General features: G+C 49.2%; 1 protein-coding gene and 1 long non-coding RNA gene across 2 annotated transcripts; one reads left to right on the top strand and one right to left on the bottom strand.

The window, feature by feature from the left end:
* Positions 1–312: 312 nt before the first annotated feature.
* Taldo1 (transaldolase 1) lies at positions 313–11,495 on the bottom strand. Its single transcript, XM_008854403.3, has 8 exons — positions 11,338–11,495; positions 6,385–6,508; positions 4,048–4,155; positions 3,369–3,500; positions 1,896–2,071; positions 1,530–1,727; positions 1,265–1,410; positions 313–538 (listed from the first exon to the last, which is right to left on the bottom strand). Exons 1-8 carry the CDS (start codon positions 11,432–11,434, stop codon positions 506–508), a joined length of 1,014 nt encoding a protein of 337 aa, XP_008852625.1. The 5' UTR covers positions 11,435–11,495; the 3' UTR covers positions 313–505.
* A 121-nt stretch (positions 11,496–11,616) lies between these two features.
* LOC115067835 lies at positions 11,617–18,099 on the top strand. The gene is made up of 3 exons (XR_003847203.1): positions 11,617–11,904; positions 14,419–14,622; positions 17,937–18,099. It is a non-coding gene; the product is annotated as an uncharacterized LOC115067835 (long non-coding RNA).
* Positions 18,100–22,195: the final 4,096 nt, after the last annotated feature.

The following is a 22,195-nucleotide window of genomic DNA, read 5'->3' as shown; positions in this document are numbered from 1 at the left end:
CAGTAGGCAGGCTCTGTATCATGTTTAGCTGTGGCCTCCCCAGGAGTAGGGTCCACCATATGTCCTCCAATTCTGTATGTATGGCCTAGGGCACAGGGACCAGGTACAGAGGGAGCAGAGAAATAAAGTCCCATCTTCAAAGTGAAAGGCTGTTTGTTACCTGAGTTCCCAGTTGTGGCTCAGGCGATGGGGGTCCTGGGGCAAGGGCCACAACGAGCCAGATCACGCTAATGGCCTGGAGTTCATCTCCTAGTCCCAGGCTACACGGGGAGAGTAGGTGCTTAGGTGGATAGGGATGGAGATGGCAAAATGAAACATAGGAAAAGCAACTGCTTTAATGAATTAGGCAAAATTTCACGTAATCAGGGAAAATGACATAAAATCAGAAACCTGTGATCCATCCCTGCTCCAACTGCTAAAAAACATAAGATCCATCACAAGCCATATGCAGTTAGGCCCCAGATCAAAGGCAGTGCAGGTCCTGGAGTCTAGCTCAGGCGTTGCACTACTTCCCATTCTCTGCGCTGAACATTCGTTCCTAGAAAGGAGCAGAGCCCGAGTCATGCCAGCCCTGCACCCTGCCAGGGCTGCAGTGCCTGGAGGGCCCCAGCCAAGACCCAGCATGGCCTCGGCAGACTCCTGAATGAGAGGTGACTGGACCTAGGGTCCCCACAGAAACATTTCTCATTAAAAAAATTGACTATATTTTATGTGTGTATTGCCTGCAAGTTTGTGTGTTGTGAAATGCCCACAGAGGTCAGAAGAGGCTGTCAGATCCCCTAGAACTGGAGTTATGGTCGGTTGTTACCCACCATGTAGGTGTTGGAACTACAATCCTCTACAAGGGCAGCCAGAGTTCCTAAGTGCTGAGTCATCTCTCCAGCTCTATTTTTCATTCATTCTTCCAAAAGTTTGTGTATGTGTGTGCATGCATACGCATGTGCCATGGCACATGTGTAGAGGCCAAAGGATAACCTGTAGAAGTTGGTTCCCTCCTACCACACGGGTCCCAGCAAGGTGAACTCAGGTCATCAGCTTTGGTGGCAACCAGCTTTGCCTGCTGGGCTATTCTGCCAGCCCCTTGTGTAGTTTTAGACAGGGTCTCACTGTGTAGCCCAGACTAGTCTTGAATTTGTGATTCTCCTGCCCTACCCTTCCAAGTGCTGACATTATAATGTGCCACTGTGCTTGGCTCCCACAATGTTTCAACTCTGCCTCAACTTTAATGATGCTCAGGCCCAAGGCTGCTCACACAGGAACTCACCGTCAGCATCCGCTCTAACTTTATGGCATCAGCAGCAAACTTGCGGATTCCATCAGAGAGCTTTTCCACGGCCATCTGGTCCTCGTTGTGCAGCCAACGGAAGGCCTTCTCATCCAGATGTATCTTCTCCAAGTCACTGGCCTGGGCTGGGGGACACCACAACCCTCCATGCCTGCCTGACCCTTGGACTCTCAGCTGCTCTCAGGCTCGGCCAGGCCTCAGCTCCCACCCACACAGCGGTCCTAGCTGTGCCCCTCGGTCTTACCTGCCTTGATGGAGAGCACAGGTGTCAACTTGGTGTTGTCTTTGAGCAGCTCCCCCAGGAGCTTCGGTGAGATGGTGAGGAAGTCACAGCCTGCCAGAGCTTTAATCTCACCCGTGTTGCGGAAGGAGGCACCCATGACAATGGTCTTATAGTCAAACTTCTTGTAGTAGTTGTAGATTTTGGTGACACTCTTTACCCCTGGAGGAGACCTAGGCATGTTCCAGGATGGCCCTGGAGCTGCCCTGAGCCGCTGTCTGACCCCACCCTGACCTGTGCCTCAGCCTTGTTCTGGCGGTACACAGGGTACCTCACACTGCCTGTCAACGCAGCAGTTCCCCTGCCCCAAGAACTTAAAGGGCAGCTCACCAGGGTCCTCCTGGGGCTCGTAGGATTTCTTATCCGTGTTTGCTACATGCCAGTCAAGAATACGTCCCACAAAGGGGGAGATGAGCGTCACGCCTGCCTCAGCGCAGGCCACTGCCTGGGCGAAGGAGAAGAGCAGCGTCATGTTGCAGTGGATGCCGTGCTGCTCCTCTAGCTCCCTGCAGACAGGACAGGCAGGGCACAGCTGAGTGTGGCCTCAGGCTGAGCTCCCACATGAACAGCAGGGGTGGGGACAGGGCTTCCGTTGGCTCAGCAGAGCTGGATCTGGACAAAGGGTGACCAGGGTTTCCTTCATCACATCCACGCTACAAAATCAGGCAAAGGCAACAGAGGTCCTAAGTGCCCACATGCCTGCTCCAGCACTGGAACAAGGGCGCCTCATCAGCTCCCAGGGGCTCTATGTTCAGGCTAGAGTCAGCCTGTCACCACTAATAGCAGCTAGGACTTAGCCCTTCCTGGTGCAATCCTGCAGCAAGTCTAGAGCCTCTCCTGAGAAAAACCTTGGCACATTGGGCCCTTGCCCAATACACACCCCCAGGTAGCACTCTTATCACGTGGCCAGGGTAAGGGCTAGGACAGCCAAGCTTCTGTTTAGGCTGCTTTAGCCACAAGTTCTCTCCCCAGAGCCCAGCCTCAGAGGTGCCTCAACCACAAGTGCAGTTCATACTGTGCTCAGCCAAAGGGGAGACTCTCTTTCAGTGACTGTGACCCAGCAACCCACCCTCTCTGCACCTGCTCACGAGAAGGAAAACATGTCTACCACAAAACACATACGCTTATGTTGACAGCATTACTCTCAACAGCCCCAAAGTGGCAACAGACCATGTCCCCAACCAGATGAATGCAAGGACATGGTCTACTCACCAGCGGTGTACTGTCTAGCCAGAAGACAAAGCACAGATACACACTAGAACTTAATGAACTCAGGACTGTGTTGAATGAGAGACGCCATACTGAAGAGCCGCCATGGGTCTGCTTCTGCTACTGTGAGGCATCCAGAACAGGCGACTCCAGAGAGAAGGGAAACAGCAGTTCCAGGTAGGGCAAGGGTACAGTGGGGGAGAGCAACATGGGCAGAGCAGAAGTGAATGTCTCCCACTCCCCAGTCACTGGAACCAGCACGGCCAGGACTGGCTACTCAGGGCTAGGCATCACCAGAGTTTTACTCTGTTTTTGCATTTTGCATTCTCTTCCACCCAGAGCATATGATTTGCATGACAATTAGTTTCTTTAAAAACTATGTAAACTGAGGCCTCACTGTCCCTGCAGACTGAAAGACAAAACCTGCAGGTGCTAAGAAGCATTCCTTCCCAACTGCCTGGTGTGAAGACACACTGTCTGAGCTGACCTAGAGAAGAGCACAGGTGTGACTCAAAAACCCCAACTCCAGCACCCCAGGGGCCTGCCTCAGACAGAGGCAGGAGCAGCTCCCTCCATTGCAGGAGACTAACTTACTTTCCAGCCTGAATTCCCTCCCAGGTTGAGGAGAGCTTGATGAGGATTCTGTCCTTGCTGATCCCAGCTTCTTTGTAAAGTTCGATGAGACGCCTGGCTCGGGCCACCATAGCATCCTTATCAAAGGAAAGCCTGTAAAAGCAAGGGGACCCCAGGCCCTCAGATCACGTAGGGTATAAACCAAGGGAGTATGTCAGGAGTGGGATGCCTCTAGCTGAGTGTTCTTTGGGCAAACCCTTCCCACCCCTCCTCTGGACTTAAACTTGAGGCCCAATCTTAGAAACAGGCCTAGTACCCTAACCTTGTAACCAGCACTTGGGAGGCTGAGGCAGGAGAACCAGCAGTTCAAGGTCAGCCTCAGCTACAAGAGACACTGTCTTGGGGTTCAAGAGATGGCTCAGCTTTTAAAAGTCACTTGCAGGGGATCTGTGTTTGGTTCCCAGCACCCACATCGTAGCTTACAACCATCTATAGCTCTAGTTCAGGGCATAAGATGCCCATTTCTGGCCTCCACAAGCACCAGGCACACACATGGTGCACATATATACAAGTAGGCCAACACTCATACACATAAATCTTTAAACCATGACTGTGGGGCCTCTCAGGGGCAAACTACCTGCTGAGCCACCAATGCTACTAGGGGACCTGCTGCCTCCCCACCCCACCCTACCCTACCAACCTCGCATCTACTTCTGTAGAAACACGACCTGGAATCTTCTTTAGTATTTCTGCCCCAAACAGCACAAAAAGTTTATCAATAGCATTTTTAATTTGTTCCTCTTGTGGCCTGAAATTCAGAGGAAAAAAGTTGGGTTAGAAGTTTCTAGTGCTTTGTGGGAGCCTACAACACACACTCTGACCCCTGGCCAGATTTCTTCCCTTCCATCCCTTTCGCTCTCTACAGTACTGCTTTGGTCAGGCACGACAGCACATGCCAGAAACCCTGCACCAGGAAGGTGGAAGCCGGAGAGCTCCAAATCTGAGGTCAGCCTGGGCAAGGAAGGAGAAGTTAGGAAAACCCCAAGCAACCAGTTTTAGGAAAAACAGCCACACCACAAAACCATACATCCTCAGCACATTCAAGGTACTGGGACTCACAGCACCGCCGTCTTCAGAACTTTCTCATCTCAGACTGAACTCTTTATCTTTTGGCATGTGCTTAAAATTACATTTTTATGCAGCCCCAAGAAATGATATGCACTGAAGGATGGCAAGAGGCCCATCATTCTGATTTGATCAAACACATTATACACATGTATCAAATTGTCACACTGTACCCCTAAGTATGAATAATCACTATATAAAAGTAGTTTACACTTATGGCCTATGTGATAATCTGGAAGAGGTAAAACTATAGGAACAAGAAGGACTAGGGAGGCCAGCATGGTGGCACTGCCTGCAATCCTAGCACTTGGCAGGCTGCAGCAGACTGCAAGTTCAAGGCTAGCCTGGGCTACATAGTGAGACTGTTTCAAACAGGATTTGGAGACCTGAGGACAAAGAAGAGGAGGTGGAAGCAAGGTGACCGGGAGGTGAAGGTGACGTCACCCTCAACTATGAGTTCAAGGGTGGTTTGGGCAACATGAAACTCAAAAATGAAACAAACAAAACAAGCTAGGTAAGGTGGCTCACACCTTCAATCCCAGCACTCAGGAGGTAGAGGCAGGTAGACCTCTGGTCTACAAAGGGAGAAGGGCAGGGAGGGGCTAGAGAGATGCTTTGGTGGTTAAGAACACTGGCTGTTCTTGCAGAGGACTTAGGTTCGGTTCCCAGCACCCATATGGAAGATCACAACCATACCAGTTCTAGGGGAGCCACAGGTACTACACACATATGGTACACTTACATACAGGCAAAACACCCATACACATAAAACTAAAAATCAAGAAATGGGAGTGGAGAGATGGCTCAGAAGGTAAGAGCACTGGCTGCTCTTGTAGAGGACCTGGATTAGGTTCCCAGCACCCACATGGCAGTTAGATGCACACACATGGTGCACATATATACATGGTAACTGTACATGGTACACCTGTAACTCTAGTTCCAGGGGATCTGATGCCCTCTTCTGGTCTCCAGGGGCACCTGCACTCATGTGTACAATTCCCCCTTCACATGTACATAAAAGACCAAAAAAGAAAAAAGATTAAAAAAGGAGGCCAGTGAGATGGCTCAGTGGGTAATGGAGTCTGACAACCTGAGTTTGATTCCCAGGCTCCACAAGTTGGGAGAACTGACTCCCAAAAATGTTGTCCTCTGAATTCTATGCACGTGCTGCGGTGTGTACACACACACACACACACACATGTACACACATACACGCACACAAAATTTAATTAAAAAAAAATTTCAAGAAAGGGGCTGGAGAGTTGACTTAGCAGTTAAAAGCACTTGCTGTTTTTGCAGATGACCCAAGTTCAGTTCCCAACACACACACACACACACACACACACACACACACACACACTCAATTTTTTTAAAACTCAAGAACATTCTGGGGGGCTGGAGAGATGGCTCAGCAGTTAAGAGCATTGGCTGCTTTTGCAGAGGACCTGAATTCGATTTCCAGCACCCCCATGGCAGCTAACAACCATCTATAACTCCAGGTCCAAGGAAATTCGATGCCCTCTTCTGACCTCCAAAGGCACTGCACAGCACTTACATACATGCAGGCAATACACTCATACACATAAGAAATAATAAAGAAAGAACATTTTGGAAAGTGATGTGTTCTAACAGTGGATCTGATGGTGGCTGTGCCAATGCACAATTTACTTAGAATTCGCCTGGCATGGCTGCAAGAGCGAGGAGCTACCACAGAGGCAGGACCCTAGAGTAGGGCCATGAACGCTCTTATCACAGCTGTGTACTCACACTTGTGAGGCTGAGTCATATATTCACAATGGGAGTGCTTTACTCCACACAAATCATGTCAATGAACAAAACTGCACTAGCCAGCTGGGAGCATGGCCAGCTAGAGGATGGACCCAGCATGACCTGCAGGGCTCCAGGCACTCACCCGCCCAGCTTCTTGCCATAGGCAATGGCCTCCTCCACCAGTTCTTGGTAAGCAGGCATCTGTGCTGCAGCCAGGATCAGAGACGGGTTGGTGGTGGCATCCTGGGGCTTGTATTCATCAATGGCTAGGGAAATAAGTTTCAAAAGTAGGTGGGATAGTTAATTTTGATTGTCAGCTGGGCAGGACTGAGAAGCTAGTTCAGAGAGAATTAATTATGGGGAGTCCTGAGTATGGACAGTATGGACAGTATGGCCCATAGCCAGAGGCGTTCTCTGCCTCACTGTGACCTCCCCACCAAAACCGACTGAAACTATGGGTCAAAAGAAACCACTCCAGCCAAGTGTGGTGGCACATGCCTTTAATCTCAGCACTTGGGAGGCAGAACCAGGTGGACGTCTGTTAGTTCAAGGCTAGCCTGGTCTACAGTGAGTTCCAGGCCAGCTGGGGCTACAGGGAGATCCAGTCTTAAAAAACACAAAAACAAAGCCGGGCGTGGTGGCGCACGCCTGTAGTCCCTGCACTTGGGAGGCAGAGGCAGGCAGATCTCTGTGAGTTCAAGGCCAGCCTGGTCTACATAGTGACTTCCAGGACAGCTGGGGCTTATAGGGAGACCCTGTCTCAAAAAAAAAAAAAAAAAAAGACCAAAAAAAACCCAAAAAACAAAAACAAGCAGGGCGTGGTGGCGCACACCTGCAGTCCCAGCACTTGGGAGGCAGAGGCAGGCGGATCTCTGTAAGTTCGAGGCCAGCCTGGTCTACATAGTGAGTTTCAGGTCAGCTGGGGCTACAGGGAGACCCTGTTTCAAAAAGACAAAAAACAAAACAAAACAAAAAAAACAACCCAAAAAGAAATGAAACCACTCCTCCCTTACATCATTCTTAACCTGACACAGCAGGAATGTAAGCAGAGCGCCTGAGTCCACCTGAGATGGAGGCATGCCCTGTGACAATCCCACGCAGAACACAGTGACATGACTCACAGCAGCTCCAAGAGGCTGACACAAGGTGGTTGTTCAACCCTAGGCACCCGAGCTGGGCACAGTGGCACAGCCTACAAGCCTGGCATTCTGGAGGCTGGGGCAAGATGACTGAGTTCAAGGCCAGCCTGAGTTATAGAGCAGTACACTGTCTCAAAAATCCGAAGAGTTGGAGGCCATCCAGGCCTACATAGTGAGACCCTGTCCCCAAAGAAAAACAACAGTAACAACAAAATCAAACAAGACTAGGTGCCCCAGAGCAACTGCTCCTCCAGAAAAGCCGATTTTTAGTGTCTAGGGACTGAAACATGCTGGTTCCGGAAGCCACAAATTTCTACTGCTCAATATCCACTAGGAGCCTAGATCACTGACAGATGCCTGGACACTGCCACCAGCTTCAACTCTAGACACATTTAGAGAGGCCAAAAAGACCTGACCTGGACCCCATCAGCTCAGCTACCCAAGTGAATGGACATGAGCAGATCAGGCACACAGTCACGGATGTCCACCTGTAGAGCCTGGAGGGCACCTGTTGGCTTGGCTCCCGACTCCGAGCTACATAGCCAGATCTTATGTAGCTCCAGTTGGCCTCAAACCTGCAATCCTCCTGCCTTGGTCTCCCCAGTGCTGGAATTACTACACCCAGCTTTTCTTTTTAAACTTTTATTATTTTTATTTTGTGTATATAATGTATTGCCTGCATTTAAGTGCATTCATGTCCTGCAATGCCCTCGGAGGTCAGAAGGCGGTGTTGGATCCCCCTGGAACTGGAGTTATGGACGACTGTCAGCCGCCATGTGGGGGCTGGGAATTGAACCCAGGTCTCCTGCAAGAGCTGACAGTGCTCTTAACCACTGAGTCATCTCTCTAGCCCCTTAAAGTATCTTTTTGAGGACAAGAACAAGACAGCTCTGTGTCTGACTGCCATGGTGCTAAGATGAGCCTTCAGTGTTACGAAACTGCTGCAGAGATAACCAGAGCAGGCGGGAACTCCACTGCACTGTTTGGAGATCACAGCTCATGCTAGAGTCTGTTTCTTGATTTGGACATCACTAAGGAAACTGGGTGAAGGATTCATGGGTTACTTTTGCAACAACTCTAAGTCTGTAGCTATTTCAAAATAACAAGTTAGGAAAAATGTGCTCTGGAGTGGTGCTGTCTCAGGTGTTGCAGAATCCCCTTCATTGTATAAAACTACAAAGCCAGCCAGGCATGGTGGTACTTGTCTTTAATCCAGCACTTGCGAGGCAGAGACAGGCAGATCTCTGAGTTCCAGGCCAGCAAGACTTACATAGTGAAACCCTGTCTCAAAAAACCAAAACAGCCCCGTGGTAGAACCCTTATTGAGTGCTCTATCTTCCCCGGGCTGTATCCCCAACACTAACACACACACAAGGGCTTCAGGGTCCAAAGAGATTTAGATTCAGCATCAGAACTTTAATTCCATTTTCAGGAGCTTATGGCCCCCAGGGGTTAAGAAAATACCACAAAATACACACCTCAAATCTGTTGTACTATTTATAATGACTTAACTTATATTATCTATACTATCAATGAATGTACTTTTAAATAAAGTTGTCAATATTCATTTTTAAAACTTAGTACTTGGGGCTGGAAAGATGGTTCAGCAGTTAAGAGCATTAACTGCTCTTGCAGAGGACCTGGGTTTGACTCCCAGAACCTACATGGCAGCTAACAACCGTCTGTAATTCCAGCTCCAGGGGATCCGATGCCCCTTTCTGACTTCCGAGGGCACTGCATGACACCTACATGCAGGCATTAAAATTATACACATAAAATGAAAATAAAATATTTTTTAAATAGTACTTGGCTGGGCATGGTGGCACAAGGCTTGTAATCCTAGCACTCAGGAGGCAGCGACAGGGCGATCAGGAGGGATTTCAAGGCCACCTTTGACTACAAGTTCATGGCCAACCTGGACAACATGAGACACTGACTCAAAAAAATGGGATTCAGAGAGAAAGAGGACTCAGAAGCTGCACTTGCACTGCTCCCCGCCCCCCTTTTATTTGAGACAGGGTCTCACTATGTAGGCTGGCTTTGAACTCAGAGACCTACATGCCTCTGCTTCCTGAGTGCTAGGATTAAAGGTGTGCGCCCCCCCCCCCTGCCAACAGTCATTAAAAAAAAAAAAAAAAAAAAAAAAAAAAAAATCAGAACTTGGGAGACTTCTAAAAATAGTGATACTAGCCAGGCATGGTGACACACACTTTTAATCACAGCACAAGGGAGGCAGAGGCAGGAAGATCTCTGTGACTTTGAGGCCAGCTGGGACTACAAGGAAATCCTGACTCGAAAAAACAAAAAACAAAAACAAAACAAACAAAACAGATACTTCCTCAAGTTCCTCCTCTTGTGTCCTTAGGAAAATCCAGAGTGGCCCTGCACTGTCAGAAGCTGTGACAACAGGTTGTGCTCTCCTTCTGGACAGCCAGTAAAAACTGGTACAGACAAGGCTCCCTTCCACACCACCTCTCTCTATAAACTATTCTCAGCACTACTCAGGGAGGAAAACAGGGTCAGAAACAAGTGTAGCCAATTCTCTGGCAGTCTATGTAATCTGGTAAGGTCTGTACTACACCACAGGTAAGAAGGACCTCAGGGGGCTGGAGAGAGCTCATCAGTTAAGAGCTCTTACAGAAGATTCAGACTCGGTTCCCAACACCCACATCAGGTGGCTCACAACCACTTGCAACTCCAGTTCTAGGGGATCCAATGCCCTCCAACCTCTGAGGACACTTCTAGGTACATGATGCACATAGACGCAAGCATACACATAACTGAATGGGAGGATGCCCCAAGGCTCCTAGCTCAATCTCTGTTAGTTCTCTGACCAAGCAAATGGACAGGTTTGCTACTACACCCAAGGTGAGTCCCCTTCCTTTATATTTAAGCAACCCAAATATGCCTAATCACTCTGAGGCTCCGCGAGATAAACAATACGCTTACTCAGTCAGGAGGAATTTAAGCCTGTTTCTCAAGTCACCGTGAGAAAGCAAAAAAAGGGAAGGTACTTTTGTGCCGGGCAGACCGCGTATTTCCTCAAAGTCCCAGTCTCGCAGCAAATGTGAATCGGCTCACCTACAAGACTGAGAACCAGACTAACCACGCAAGCCTTTCCACTTCGGTCTTTCAACGCTCTGAAGACCAGGAAAGTCTGAGTTCTGGTGCTGGGCGTGGTGGCATGGCATAATACAGCACTTAGTGGCTAAGGCAGGAAGATTACCATGAGTTCAAGGTCAGCCTGGGCTACGTGGTGAGACAGTGTCTCAAAAGCAAATAAAACCTGGGGCTGGAGAGATAGCTCAGCGGTTAAGAACACTGACTATTCTGGCAAAAGATCGGGGTTCGAATCCCAGCACCCCACATGGCAGTTAACAGCTGTCCATAACCCCAGTTCCAGGGGATCTGACAGCCTCTTTTGTCCTCCGCGGGCACTGCACGACACGGGTGCACTTACCTACACGCAGGCAATACGCGCACACACATAAGATAAAAATGAAAAAAAAAATTTAATTAAAAAAAAGAAAATTTGCGTTCTAACAACAGGACAACCCTTTGCTTCAGTGTGTGCATCTGGTCGGACTCCAGACCAACTTGGCACTGGCCACACTCACCAGATGCCACCCTGGAAGGCCAGTGCAACAGGCTGCAACAGCAGGTGGTGCCCAAGCCCCTATCCCGCCCTGCAGACTGCACCCGCCCCTAAACTGGCTGGACGCCTGGGCTCGGAAGGGCTCCCCTTAAAACGTGCGCAAGGAGGTCCCGGGGTGGCCGGGAGCCCGGAGGCCCGGGAGGGGTGCTGAGAGTGCGGCTGACCCGCTGGCCCCGCACTGGCCCCGGCACTCGCGAGGCTCCGCCCCGGGCACCCACAGCACTCCGCGTCCCCGAACTGGGGGCGCGCAGGTCGCGGAGGGCGCATGCGCCGCGTGGTCGCCAGTTCCGAGTCCCCTCACCGTGGAAGTCACCCGTGTCGGCCACCACGGTAGTGAACTGCTTGAGCTGGTCCAGGGAGGACTCCATTCTCTGACGCTTAACCGGAGACCCCGACATGGCGAGTCGCGAGCAGGCGCGGCGGCAACAAGAGTGCGGCGACCCACAATACCCCGCGCGCCTCTACCAATCGGAGCAAGGATAGGCGAGACCACGCCCTCACACGCAGTGCCCCGCCCCCAGACGCGAGGTCCGGCCCGCGTCGTCCCGCCCATAGCTGAGGCCCACCGAGGCCCCGCCCCTATGCCGGGAGCCTCGCGGCAGCCACCCCCTGCTTCCTGGATGGCTACAGTGAGGGACAGTCGCCCCCTTAGAGCTCGGCCGCGACGCCGAGACTGGGCTGCAGACCCCTGCCTGCGCCCCTCGGCCTGCGGCTGGGTGGGACTCTGCAGCCCGACGTCCTGCGCACCCACCGAAGCGGGCACCTAGGAGTGCGCCCTTGTCTCCATCCGAGTGTCCGCTGCTGGGTAGCTTCCTCGGGGCCTGGAGACCTCGGGCGCAACCCCCTCCTCGCAGTGGGACCCGGAGAGGTGCGTCCCCTCCTTGCCCTCCCTGACCCTTGATTTCGAATCTGTCCCAAATAAGTAGCAGGTTGGGATTGGGGGCTGTCTCTTGCAAGTCAGTAGTGTCTCTTTGTACTATTACTGACTTCTCATATTGCGCATATACTGGATTAAGATTTTCCTCAGATGTTTATTTTGTAGAGATTTTCTCCCAGTATTTGCTGTACCATTTATTTTTCTCAGCTTTTTTTTTTTTTTTTTAATTTGGGTTTTGTTGTTTCGGAGAAGGGTTGAGAGACAGGGTCTCATATATCAGTCTGGCCTTGAACTCCTGATCCCAAGTGCTGCATTTACAGGTACTCCTCACCATACTTGGCTTCAGCTCACTTCATCAGTTTCAAGTTGACTGGAAGATAGACTTTTCCATGGTGACACCAGTTGCCCTAGAGGCCATCTCTGGGGACTGACTGGCTAGATATATGGGGTCACTGGCAGGCTGGGTACCTATTGCTTCATCTGGATAGCCTTCCAGGCAATGGCCGTGAGCTTAGAGCATCTTAGTCAGATTCCCTGTGAATACTGCTGATGACTCTGTGCTGTAACCACAAGGCTAGAACCTTGGCCGCAGCAGCCCCAACAGGCTGGTCTGAGTCACCTGTTTGAAATGCCAGTTAAAGAGACAATGATAAAAAGCTGAGAGGTGAGATTTCATCCAGTGGAAAGAGAAACAGGGGTTCATTGACCTCAAGTTCAGCTTCAGGATACTGTCGTGAAATTAGGTTTAAGTAGAGGAGGCATGGCAACGAAGGGCAAGAGGCATGCATCAGGACGCAGTCCTGGTCTGCATGTGGTCTGGTTGCTCACTGGTCTCAATTCTGGTAGTCTAAGAGGTTATCTCCACTGCTTTTGAGGAGCAAAAGCACAAGATAGTTACTTCCAGGACACAGCCTCAACATCATAGATAAATAACCTTACTAGGGTGGTGGTCTGCCTTTCAAAGCTATGATGACTTCAGGTTTAGGAATGTCTTCAGCCCTGAAGGAGGATGGGATGGGTTGGGTAAGCAGACACTCTCTCCATAAGTGATTCACATACCTGTACTGAGTAAAACAGGAGTCTGACCGAAAGTAGAGGAACCAGACACACACTGAAGGCAGAGGTGCCAGGCTTTCATCCTGGGTTTAATTACTTCGTGGATCCAAGTAAGAAGTCAGTGCTTTTTAGAAAAAGTTTCTAAGTGCCTGTTACAGCACCTCCACCTGCCCAGGATCTATTGGGAAGTTTTTGTTCTTGTCGCTTTGTATGGTGTATGGCTACTGAATCTGCACCTTACATGAGAAGAACCAGGTTCCCAGACTGGCCTCCCAGGCCTCAGCAGCAGTCAGGCAACATACAGTGCTCATAGTCGGACAGGAACCACAAAAGCATCTGCCAGGTAAACAAATTTTTTGTCTGAGGGGCTTTGGTCAAAGGTGAGACAATTAGGCTTTAGACTGTCTGCCTAGTAAGGGAAGTATCCAGGAAAGATGCACACCCACCTAGATCCCCTCAGTCACCTGTTTCAGTACTAGCTAGAGACAACTTGTGGTGAAAAGCAGGAAAGATTTCCTTAACACTAGGAAATGGGTTACCAGTGGCCACGGCACTGGGGCCCCTCAAAACAAGGATCTGAGGAAATTTGGGGTGATGGAGTGCTCAAAATCTAAGCTTTATTTCCAGCATGGCCCTGGCTGACAGCATCAGCCGGGATGTGCTGAATGTCCCTTCCCAGGCCTTCTGTGCAGCCACCTGTGGGGTGGCTACAGGCTGCTGGGCTCGGGTGGCTGTTCACTGTCTTTCTGAGGTAGAGGCGCTCCAGGGCAGTTGTCCACTTTGTCCAGCGTGCATTCTACCACACAGAATTTTAAATGAGCAAATGAAAACTCAGCTCAAAGCACCTGCTTAGCCATCATTGTTATCCCCGACTCTCCTGGCTAGCAGGTGATAGACTGTTGTAGAACTCTCTTCTCCTAGCACGAAATGGCCATTGCCATCTTGAAATTAGAGCAGCTATGATTATCTCCATAGGACTCTCTCAAGATTGGGTCCTGTTAACGTCCATAAGGGGAGGGTGTACCTCCATTGATCTCTCCTGTTCCCCTCCCAGCAGCTCTTGGTCTCTGGAGGTGCTAGAATACTAGCAGGCGAAGGTTAATACAGGTAGAACTTCACCTGTGCAGCTTTCAGGACGCCATCACTGCTGGGGTGGGCCTGTCGGTGATGCAGCTGTTTGAGTCACGCACACTCCTGTACATAATCCCTCACCCATTCTCCTGTAAGACCAATACACTCATTTGTTCACCAAGCTGGACTTTGATGTGATAGTTCCCTTGGTCTGTTGTCAGTGCCCTATTTGAGGTGAGTGGGTATTTGTTCATGTCGGGCAAGAGAGAGAATTTTTGCCCTGGGGGGTGCTAAGCAACATCTACCTCCTAAGGTCCCAAGGATGTACCAAAATCCAATTTTGCTGGTAACCAATGACTTTATTTGGTTTAATTACAGAGCCTCAGTAAGAGGTTACGAACAGAAGCAGTGACCCAAAGCAGCCGTGCTGGAAAGTCTGTACCCCGCATGGATGATGCTTCCCATGGCTGCACAGATGGATCCCAGTTTCTATAATCTTCATCAACCCCTCCCTGAGACCCTAAGGCTTGTGCAGTTAGGGGAGAATTGCATACTAGTTGGAAGGAGTGGCTGGATATTCAGGTGAGGGTCCCATGACCCTCCCCACCCCTTCTTCTATGAGGGAATGCCTACAATCAACAAGCCCAGCTGGGATGGTCTTTTGCTAACAGGCCCATCTGCTCTGATGGAGATGGTGGCTGTGTGGCTCGGGATAATACTGTACATCACTTTGTCTTCAGAAAAAGTCACACAACACTTGCTATCCAGCCGGGCACAGCAGCATCAGAGATGGGTCTAGGAGGATCAGTTGTGTTGCTCCTGCCATGAAGGGTTAGACGTGCAGCTGAAGCTAATCCATCTGAGGGTGGAGCATCTGGGAGGGGGTGGCCCAACCCTGGTGTGGCCATCCTTCTCCATTGTATGGTGGGATGGCGTGCCTCCTCGCTGTGGTAGCAGTTGCAGGTGATAAAACACTGAACTGAACCAGGCGTGGTGGCGCACGCCTGTAGTCCCAGCACTTGGGAGGCAGAGGCAGGCGTATCTCTGTGAGTTCAAGGCCAGCCTGGTCTACATAGTGAGTTCCAGGACAGCTGGGGCTTGCAGAGAGACCCTGTCTCAAAAAGACCAAAAAAAAAACAAAAAAAAAACCACAACTGAAAAACACACGTATAAGCCAAGTATGGTGGCTCACACCTATAACCCCAGCTTTTAGGAGGCTGAGACAGGAGGATTGCCACAAGTTTGAGGCCAGTCTGTACTATATAATGGATTCCAGGCTGGCCTGAGACACAGTGTGAGGGCAGTCTTCTTCCTCTACTTGATATGAGGTGACATGCTTCTTAATGAATGGGTCCACCACACAAGTACAGGAATGGTCCCCAAACTGTTGATAGACTAGAGAATATATTGCAATCCCTGAAACACTGTGGACAGGACAGGGTCACCGGCTCTGGTATCTGTCCTGTAGCCTTTACTATGGGTGATAAGACTTGGAACTGAGGTTCAGCTGTTTGCCCAGAAGCAACTTGATAGTGTAAGGGCAGAATTAGGAAAAAGACACACTGTCCTCCACACTAGCCTCTCAACGGGTAGGAAATTGTGTGTGTGTGTGTGTGTGTGTGTGTAAGTGTTGGCTCTGCTTCTTATGACTGAGGGTGACATCACGGAAAGAGTACAAATTAAATCTGCACTAAAGAGCCCCTCCTGGGATTAAAAAACAAAGAACTCAGGGACTTGGACAGTGGTGGTTGGGGGTGGGGCAAGTTTGAGGAGATAGAAGACAGCCCTCAGGTCTAACCCTGATGCGCAGATGGGATCCTTAATTATGGCGCAGTACAGGACACCGATTATCAGGAATACCCTGCATCTGAGCTGCTTGACTCGGGGAAGACTTAAACAGGCAGTGGAGGAGCTTTCCACAGCCTGGCTCCTGAGACTGGGATTTTGGAGGTGGAGCTGGATCAGTCTGAGTGGCACGGAAGAAGAGAAACAGAAATATTTCTATCCATCCCTTAGGACAGAGGCTGCTTAATCAGAGACAATCTGAGGGAAATCAGGCCCTGATGGACTGGATTATTCAAGCCATTAGGGACACTTAGCTATAGCTGGCTGAGGTCCCCATGAATACTGGAGACGAGGACAACAGGGGAAGGGCATTCCTGAGGGAGTGGAGCATGAGAGAGGTGGGTCAATGCCCATTTCATCAGGCCAGAAGGGACTGTGTTCTTTGGAGAGTTAAGAAATAAGTTGATTCAGCAGGGACCTTGGGACTGGCTTGGGGCTTTGGTGGCTTTGCTGAGCCCTAGGATAGGACTGGACCTTCACCAGGTAGGAGAGGCACTGTTGGATTTGAATGACTTAGATTAGCATGGAAATCAGGTTTGTTCAGTGCAAAAGAGAAGCGGGTAATGGGGCCTGTTCAAGTCACAGGAAAGCAAGCTCTGTGTTGAGCTGGAGTTCTTAGGGGGAAAAAATTGACAGGAAGCCAAATGCTGTGTTGGTGAACTTCCAGAAGTTGTTTATTTGTTTGCTTGTTTCAAAATGAAGCCTCAGCTGGGCATGGTAGCGCACGCCTTTGATCCTAGCACTTGGGGAGGCAGAAGCAAGGTGGGTCTCTGTGAGATTGAGGCCAGCCTGGTCTACATAGTAAGTTCTCAGCTGGCTGTGGCAATGGAGAGTCCCTGTCTCCAAAAGACCAATAAATAAGTAAATACATAAATAAACAATAAATAAGGGGCTGGGGAGATGGCTCGGTGGTTAAGAATATTCGCTGTTCTTCCAGAGGACTTGGGTTTCAGTCCTATCACCCACATGGTGACTAACAGCCATCCAAGGGAATCCAAAACCCTCTTCTGGCTTCTGCAGAGCATTCCATGCACGTGGTGCACTTACATACATGCAGTTAAAAATACAAATAATGAAATAGGCCAGGCAAGGTGGCACACGCCTGTGGTCCCAGCACACTGGGAGGCAGAGGCAGGCAGATCTCTACGAGTTCAAGGCCAGCCTGGTCTACATAGTGAGTTCCAGGACAGCTGGGGCTACGGGGGAGACGCTGTCTCAAAAAGACAAAAAAAAAAAAAAAAAAAAAGCCTCAACAGCAGTTTACCAAAGAAGTGCTGGGGAGTCCCACTGTGCCCACTGCTGCAGAAGCAGATGATGCTGTGGGGTGGTAACTGCCCCAACAACTTTCTTAAACAGAGTAGCTAAAATTACTTGTAGGGCAAGCACAGGCTGCACATTGAATCAGGGAGTTACTGGTCCTCTATGTACAGGACTTGGGTGGATGCTGGGGTCAGCTGTGCCTTGGTTCCTGGCAGCATCCAGAAGCATCTGTGGAAGGGCAGGAGTGGACAGATGTGGAGATGGAGCAGTACCCGTGGAAAGCACTGTGCTTGTCCTAGGGATGGGCAGTTATCTCCCCAGAATATTCTGGAGATTGTTGGCACAGCCTGGGGTCCTTTCAGTAGCCAAGTGTGGCTGACTCAGAGCTTGTTAAACCCAGACCAGAGCAGGACCCTGTTCTCTCCCCCAGGCAAAGCAGTGATAGCTAACCCTGCCAGACTCCTCAGACGTAGAAAGTTGCACAGTGCCCCAGAATGAGGATGCAGAATGGCTTATGGAGAACACTGTGTGTTACATAGAGCTAGATAAAGTAATGCCACTCACCCACACACTGAAGAAACAGTTGATAGAAAAAATAGGATTTTTTTCATGCTGTATTTGCACCTTGCTAGTAGTTTCTGTTGTGGTTTGTCTAGGTTTATTGTTGTTTTCCCTCTTAGCACTGACTCCTGAGACCGATTGACTCTTTCTCAGAATGGACATTGGGACCTTCAGAGAGTCTGCCTACCCTTATGAAAAGGTTTCGTTATATAATGCTAACCTTCTTACAGATTCAGAAAAGCATCTGAAAGATGTTCAAGCACTTAAAGAAGTGAGACTGGAGGTCGGAGAGTGGCCCAGTGGTTAAGAGCACCTACTGCGCTTGCAGAGGACCCAGATTTGGTTCCCAGCACCCAAGTCACAACCACTTGTAACTTGAGAGGATCCAGTGCCTCTGGCCTCCTCAGACACCTGCACTCACATCCACATACATACATGCAGACACATCCACATACACATGATTAAAAATAATAAAATAATCTTTAAAAAAGATGAGACCAGAGTGGTGGAACATGCCTTTAATCCCAGTACCCAGGAGGCAGAGGCAGGCAGAGCTCTGTGAGATCAAGGCCAGCCCCATTTACAAAGCAGTTCCAAGTCAGATGGAGCTTCAGGGAGACCCTGTTTTGAAAAATTAATTAAAAATTTAAAAATTGGATAAAATCTTTTAAAAATATTTTATTATTTTTATTTTATGTGTATGCATGTATTGCATACATGTAGGTGAGTGCACCCATGTCATGCAATGCCCTCGGAGGTTAGAAGAGGCCATCGGATCCCCTGGAACTGGAGTTATGGACAGTTAGCTGCCATGTGGGTGCTGGGATTCGAACCCGGGTCTTCTGCAAGAACAACCAGTGTTCTTAAATGCTGAACCATTTCTCCAGCCCTGAATAAAATCTTTTAAAAAGAACTAAGGATGGGCACTCAGTCCATACAAGGTGCAAGGGCCAGATACAACTATGCAGTTCTTGGGATTTTTATGGTTGGGTAAGGTGCGGCAGTATTAGACAAGGTGATTGTTAAAATGGTACAGTATAAACATTAAAACAATGATTAAAGACTTTGAACAGCCAGGCATAGTGGCACATGCCTTTAATCCCAGCACTCGGGAGGCCAAGGCAGGTGGATCTCTGTGAGTTCAAGGCCAGCCTCATCTACATAGTGAGTTCCAGGCCAGCTGGAGCTACAGGGAGACCTGTCTCAAAAAGACCAAAAAAAAAAGGAGTTTGAACAAAGGTACCCTTTGTGGATGCAAAACAGCACTCCCAGAAGCCATTAGGTTATTGAATGAAAATCCCAGTACCAGAAATGAATTACCTCTTTATGAGCTGTTGGCCAGAGAGGTCCTTTGGGCCCCCCAAACAATACAGGCTATTGTCATTGCTGCTGGTTGCATGCCAGAATTCGATGGTGAGTCCCACTTGCTGAAGACACTGCTCTGCCTGCTTTGGTGCAGGACATGGAGTGATCAGGCTGAGGCTGAGCTTGAAGCTTCCCTCCCTTCCAGCTGGCATTTAGAGTGCCAGGAAGAGCCATGAAAACTGCTAGGAGGGAGGTTTCATCAAGGTCCTGCTCAGCTACAGACACAGCATGCCAATGCTATTAGCATGCCAGGCAAATGTGCCAGCTGGTGCAACAGTGGCACGGTTGTTATGGTCGCAAACAAGTACTTTCCAATTGAATTTAAGGCCAGCTCCATAGCAGGGGACCTGTGTGTTTAAAAAAAAAACCTGTGGAACTTGTGATGCTACTGTGGAAGCCACTGCTGTTGTTTTACTAAAAGAGCATGAGTATCTACAAAATTGGCTGCAAACTTTTCTGATGGCTCAGTGGTTAAGAGCACTTGTTGCTCTTGAAGAGGACCTGGGTTCAGTTCCAAGTACCCACATTGTACAGCTCACAACTGCCTGTAACTGCTGCTCTAGGAATCCAGCATCCTCTTCTGGCTTCTGCATGCACTGTACTCATGTGACGCTCATACTGACAAGCAGGTAAACACACATATACATAAATAAAAGGTAAATTAACAAATTTTAAGGTCATAAAATGTTTAAATTCTTGGGGCTGGAGCGATGGCTCAGCAGTTAAGAACACTGGTTGCTCTTGCAGAAGACCCAGGTTTGAATACCAGCACCCACATGACAGCTAACGACTGTCCATAATTCCAGTCCCAGGGGATCCGACAGTCTCTTCCGACCTCCGAGGGCATTGCACAACATGGGTGCACTTACATACATGCAGGCAATACATGCATACACATAAAAATAATAATAAATTTTTAATTAAAAAATTTGAACTCATGTTTATCTGCATAGATTATTGCTTCTATGGACCTTAGTCAGGGATGCTGTTTACAGTGAGTGGTAGTTACTTTGGAAATGCATAATCAACCATGCTGAGTGACAGTTACCTAGGCACAACAGTCCAGCGCTCATCCCCAAATGGAGAAGGTAATCCTACACCTGTACCACTCCTCCAAGGCTCAGGTAATCAATCAACCATGCTGAATGACAGTTACCTAGGCACAACGGTCCAGCGCTCATCCCCAAATGGAGAAGGTAATCCTACACCTGTACCACTCCTCCAAGGCTCAGGTAATCAATCAACCATGCTGAGTGAGTTACCTAGGCACAACGGTCCAGCACTCATCCCCAAATGGAGAAGGTAATCTTACATCTATACCACTCCTCCAAGGCTCAGGTAATCAACCATGCTGAGTGACAGTTACCTAGGCACAACGGTCCAGCGCTCATCCCCAAATGGAGAAGGTAATCCTACACCTGTACCACTCCTCCAAGGCTCAGGTAATCAATCAACCATGCTGAGTGAGAGTTACCTAGGTACAACGGTCCAGCGCTCATCCCCAAATGGAGAAGGTAATCCTACATCTGTACACTCCTCCAAGGCTCAGGAAGCATCAGAAAGAAAAGGCAGAAAAATTTTGAGAGCTGGAGAAAGGGGAGTGTTGTGGAACACTGTCCTCCAGGCCTGACGTGGCTGTTGCCACCCGAAATCAGAACATCTGTGATCACCCACAGTGTATTCCTACAAGATTGGGCCTATTAACACTCTCTCATAGGAGTTGGGGGGGGTCACCAGACCCTCAATGAGATTACAGCAGTGAACTCCCCATGTCCCTCCTAGCTGCATGTGACCTGGGGAGGTGCTACAGTGTTAGGAGGTGGAAGGTTAAATAAGATGGGGCCCCATCTATGCAGATTTCAGGAGGTCATCACCCATGCTGGGGTAGACCTTGTCAGTGATGCAGCTGTTTGGGGTCACCCACACTTCTCTAACCCTAATAAACTTACTTGGTTCACTAACCTAAAGTTAGATGGAGTCATTCTTTGCCCTGTCAGGGGTCAATAGATGTCTGTTTACATCTCTTCAGGAAAAGTCATACAGCAAAGACAGAGAATACCCACAGGACTGGGAATGGGCTTGATTGTTGGCAAACAGCACAAATCCCAAGAAGGGGTTGGACTGCTGCTCAGAACCCTCCCACTTTGCACTGTCCCCTTGTGGCCCTGAGTGTGGGGAAGTGAGTCTCAGGGAAGTATAGGCAGATGTCTGGAGGTTTGCCCGTTGCACTTGGGATCACACCGTTACCTTGCAGCCAGCGGGGCCTCAGCAAGCTCTCTATCAGTTTGGGGTGAGCAGAGTTAACAGATGGGTGTGTCCAGCTCTGCTCCTATCCCACCCCCTTTTGTGTGTGAGCATAGAGGGGGAGTTGTTTGTTTTTTTGTTTTGGGTGTTATGTTGGTCTTTTTGAGTCTCCTTATAGCCCCAGCTGGCCTTGAACTCACAGAGATCCTCCTGCCTCTGCCTCCTAAGAGCTGGGATTAAAGGTGTGGGCCACCACATCCGGTGGTGTTTTTTGTTTATTTAAAATATGTATTTTTTTCTAGGGCTGGAGAGATGGCTTAGCGGTTAAGAACACTGGTTGTTCTTGTAGAACACCTGGGTTCGAATCCCAGCACCCACATGACAGCTAACAACTGTCTGTAACTTTAGTCCCGGGGATCCAACAGTCTCTTCTGACCTCCGAGGGCATTGCACAACATGGGCCACTTATCTACATGGGGGCAATACATTCATCCACATAAAATAAAAATAAATAAAATATTTAAAAAATATTTTTTTTTCCATCTTTTTATGTGTATGAGTGTATTGCCTTGCATGTATGTAAGTACACCAGTGTCATGCAGTGCCCACAAATGTCAAAAAAGGACACTGGATTCCCTGGAACTGGAGTTACAGATAGCTGCCTCATACATTGTCAGCCACCATGTGGGTGCTGGGAACTGAACCCGGGTCCTCTGCAAGAGCAGCCGATGCTCTTAACGGCTGAGTCATCTCTCCAGCCCCTGTTTTCTCTGCCACTGCTTCTTCTTTTTATTTTTTTAAATATTTTATTTATTATTTTTATTTTATGTGTATGAGTGTATTGCCTGCATGTATGTGAGTGCACCCGTGTTGTGCAATG

This window comes from Nannospalax galili, unplaced genomic scaffold (assembly GCF_000622305.1).
Source record: "Nannospalax galili isolate Female #2095 unplaced genomic scaffold, S.galili_v1.0 scaffold507, whole genome shotgun sequence".
In the NCBI taxonomy this organism is placed as follows: Eukaryota; Metazoa; Chordata; class Mammalia; order Rodentia; family Spalacidae; genus Nannospalax; species Nannospalax galili.
The sequence above is the reverse complement of the archived record's forward strand: the minus strand, read 5'-3'. Positions and strand labels throughout refer to the sequence as shown.

Coding starts and splice junctions, on each gene's coding strand:
- Taldo1 (XM_008854403.3), bottom strand. CDS start 11,434: ATGTCGGGGTCTCCGGTTAAGCGTCAGAGAATGGAGTCCTCCCTGGAC. Junction 6,509..11,337: donor CGACACGGGTGACTTCCACG/GTGAGGGGACTC, acceptor TTATTTCCCTAG/CCATTGATGAATACAAGCCC. Junction 4,156..6,384: donor TATGGCAAGAAGCTGGGCGG/GTGAGTGCCTGG, acceptor TCTGAATTTCAG/GCCACAAGAGGAACAAATTA.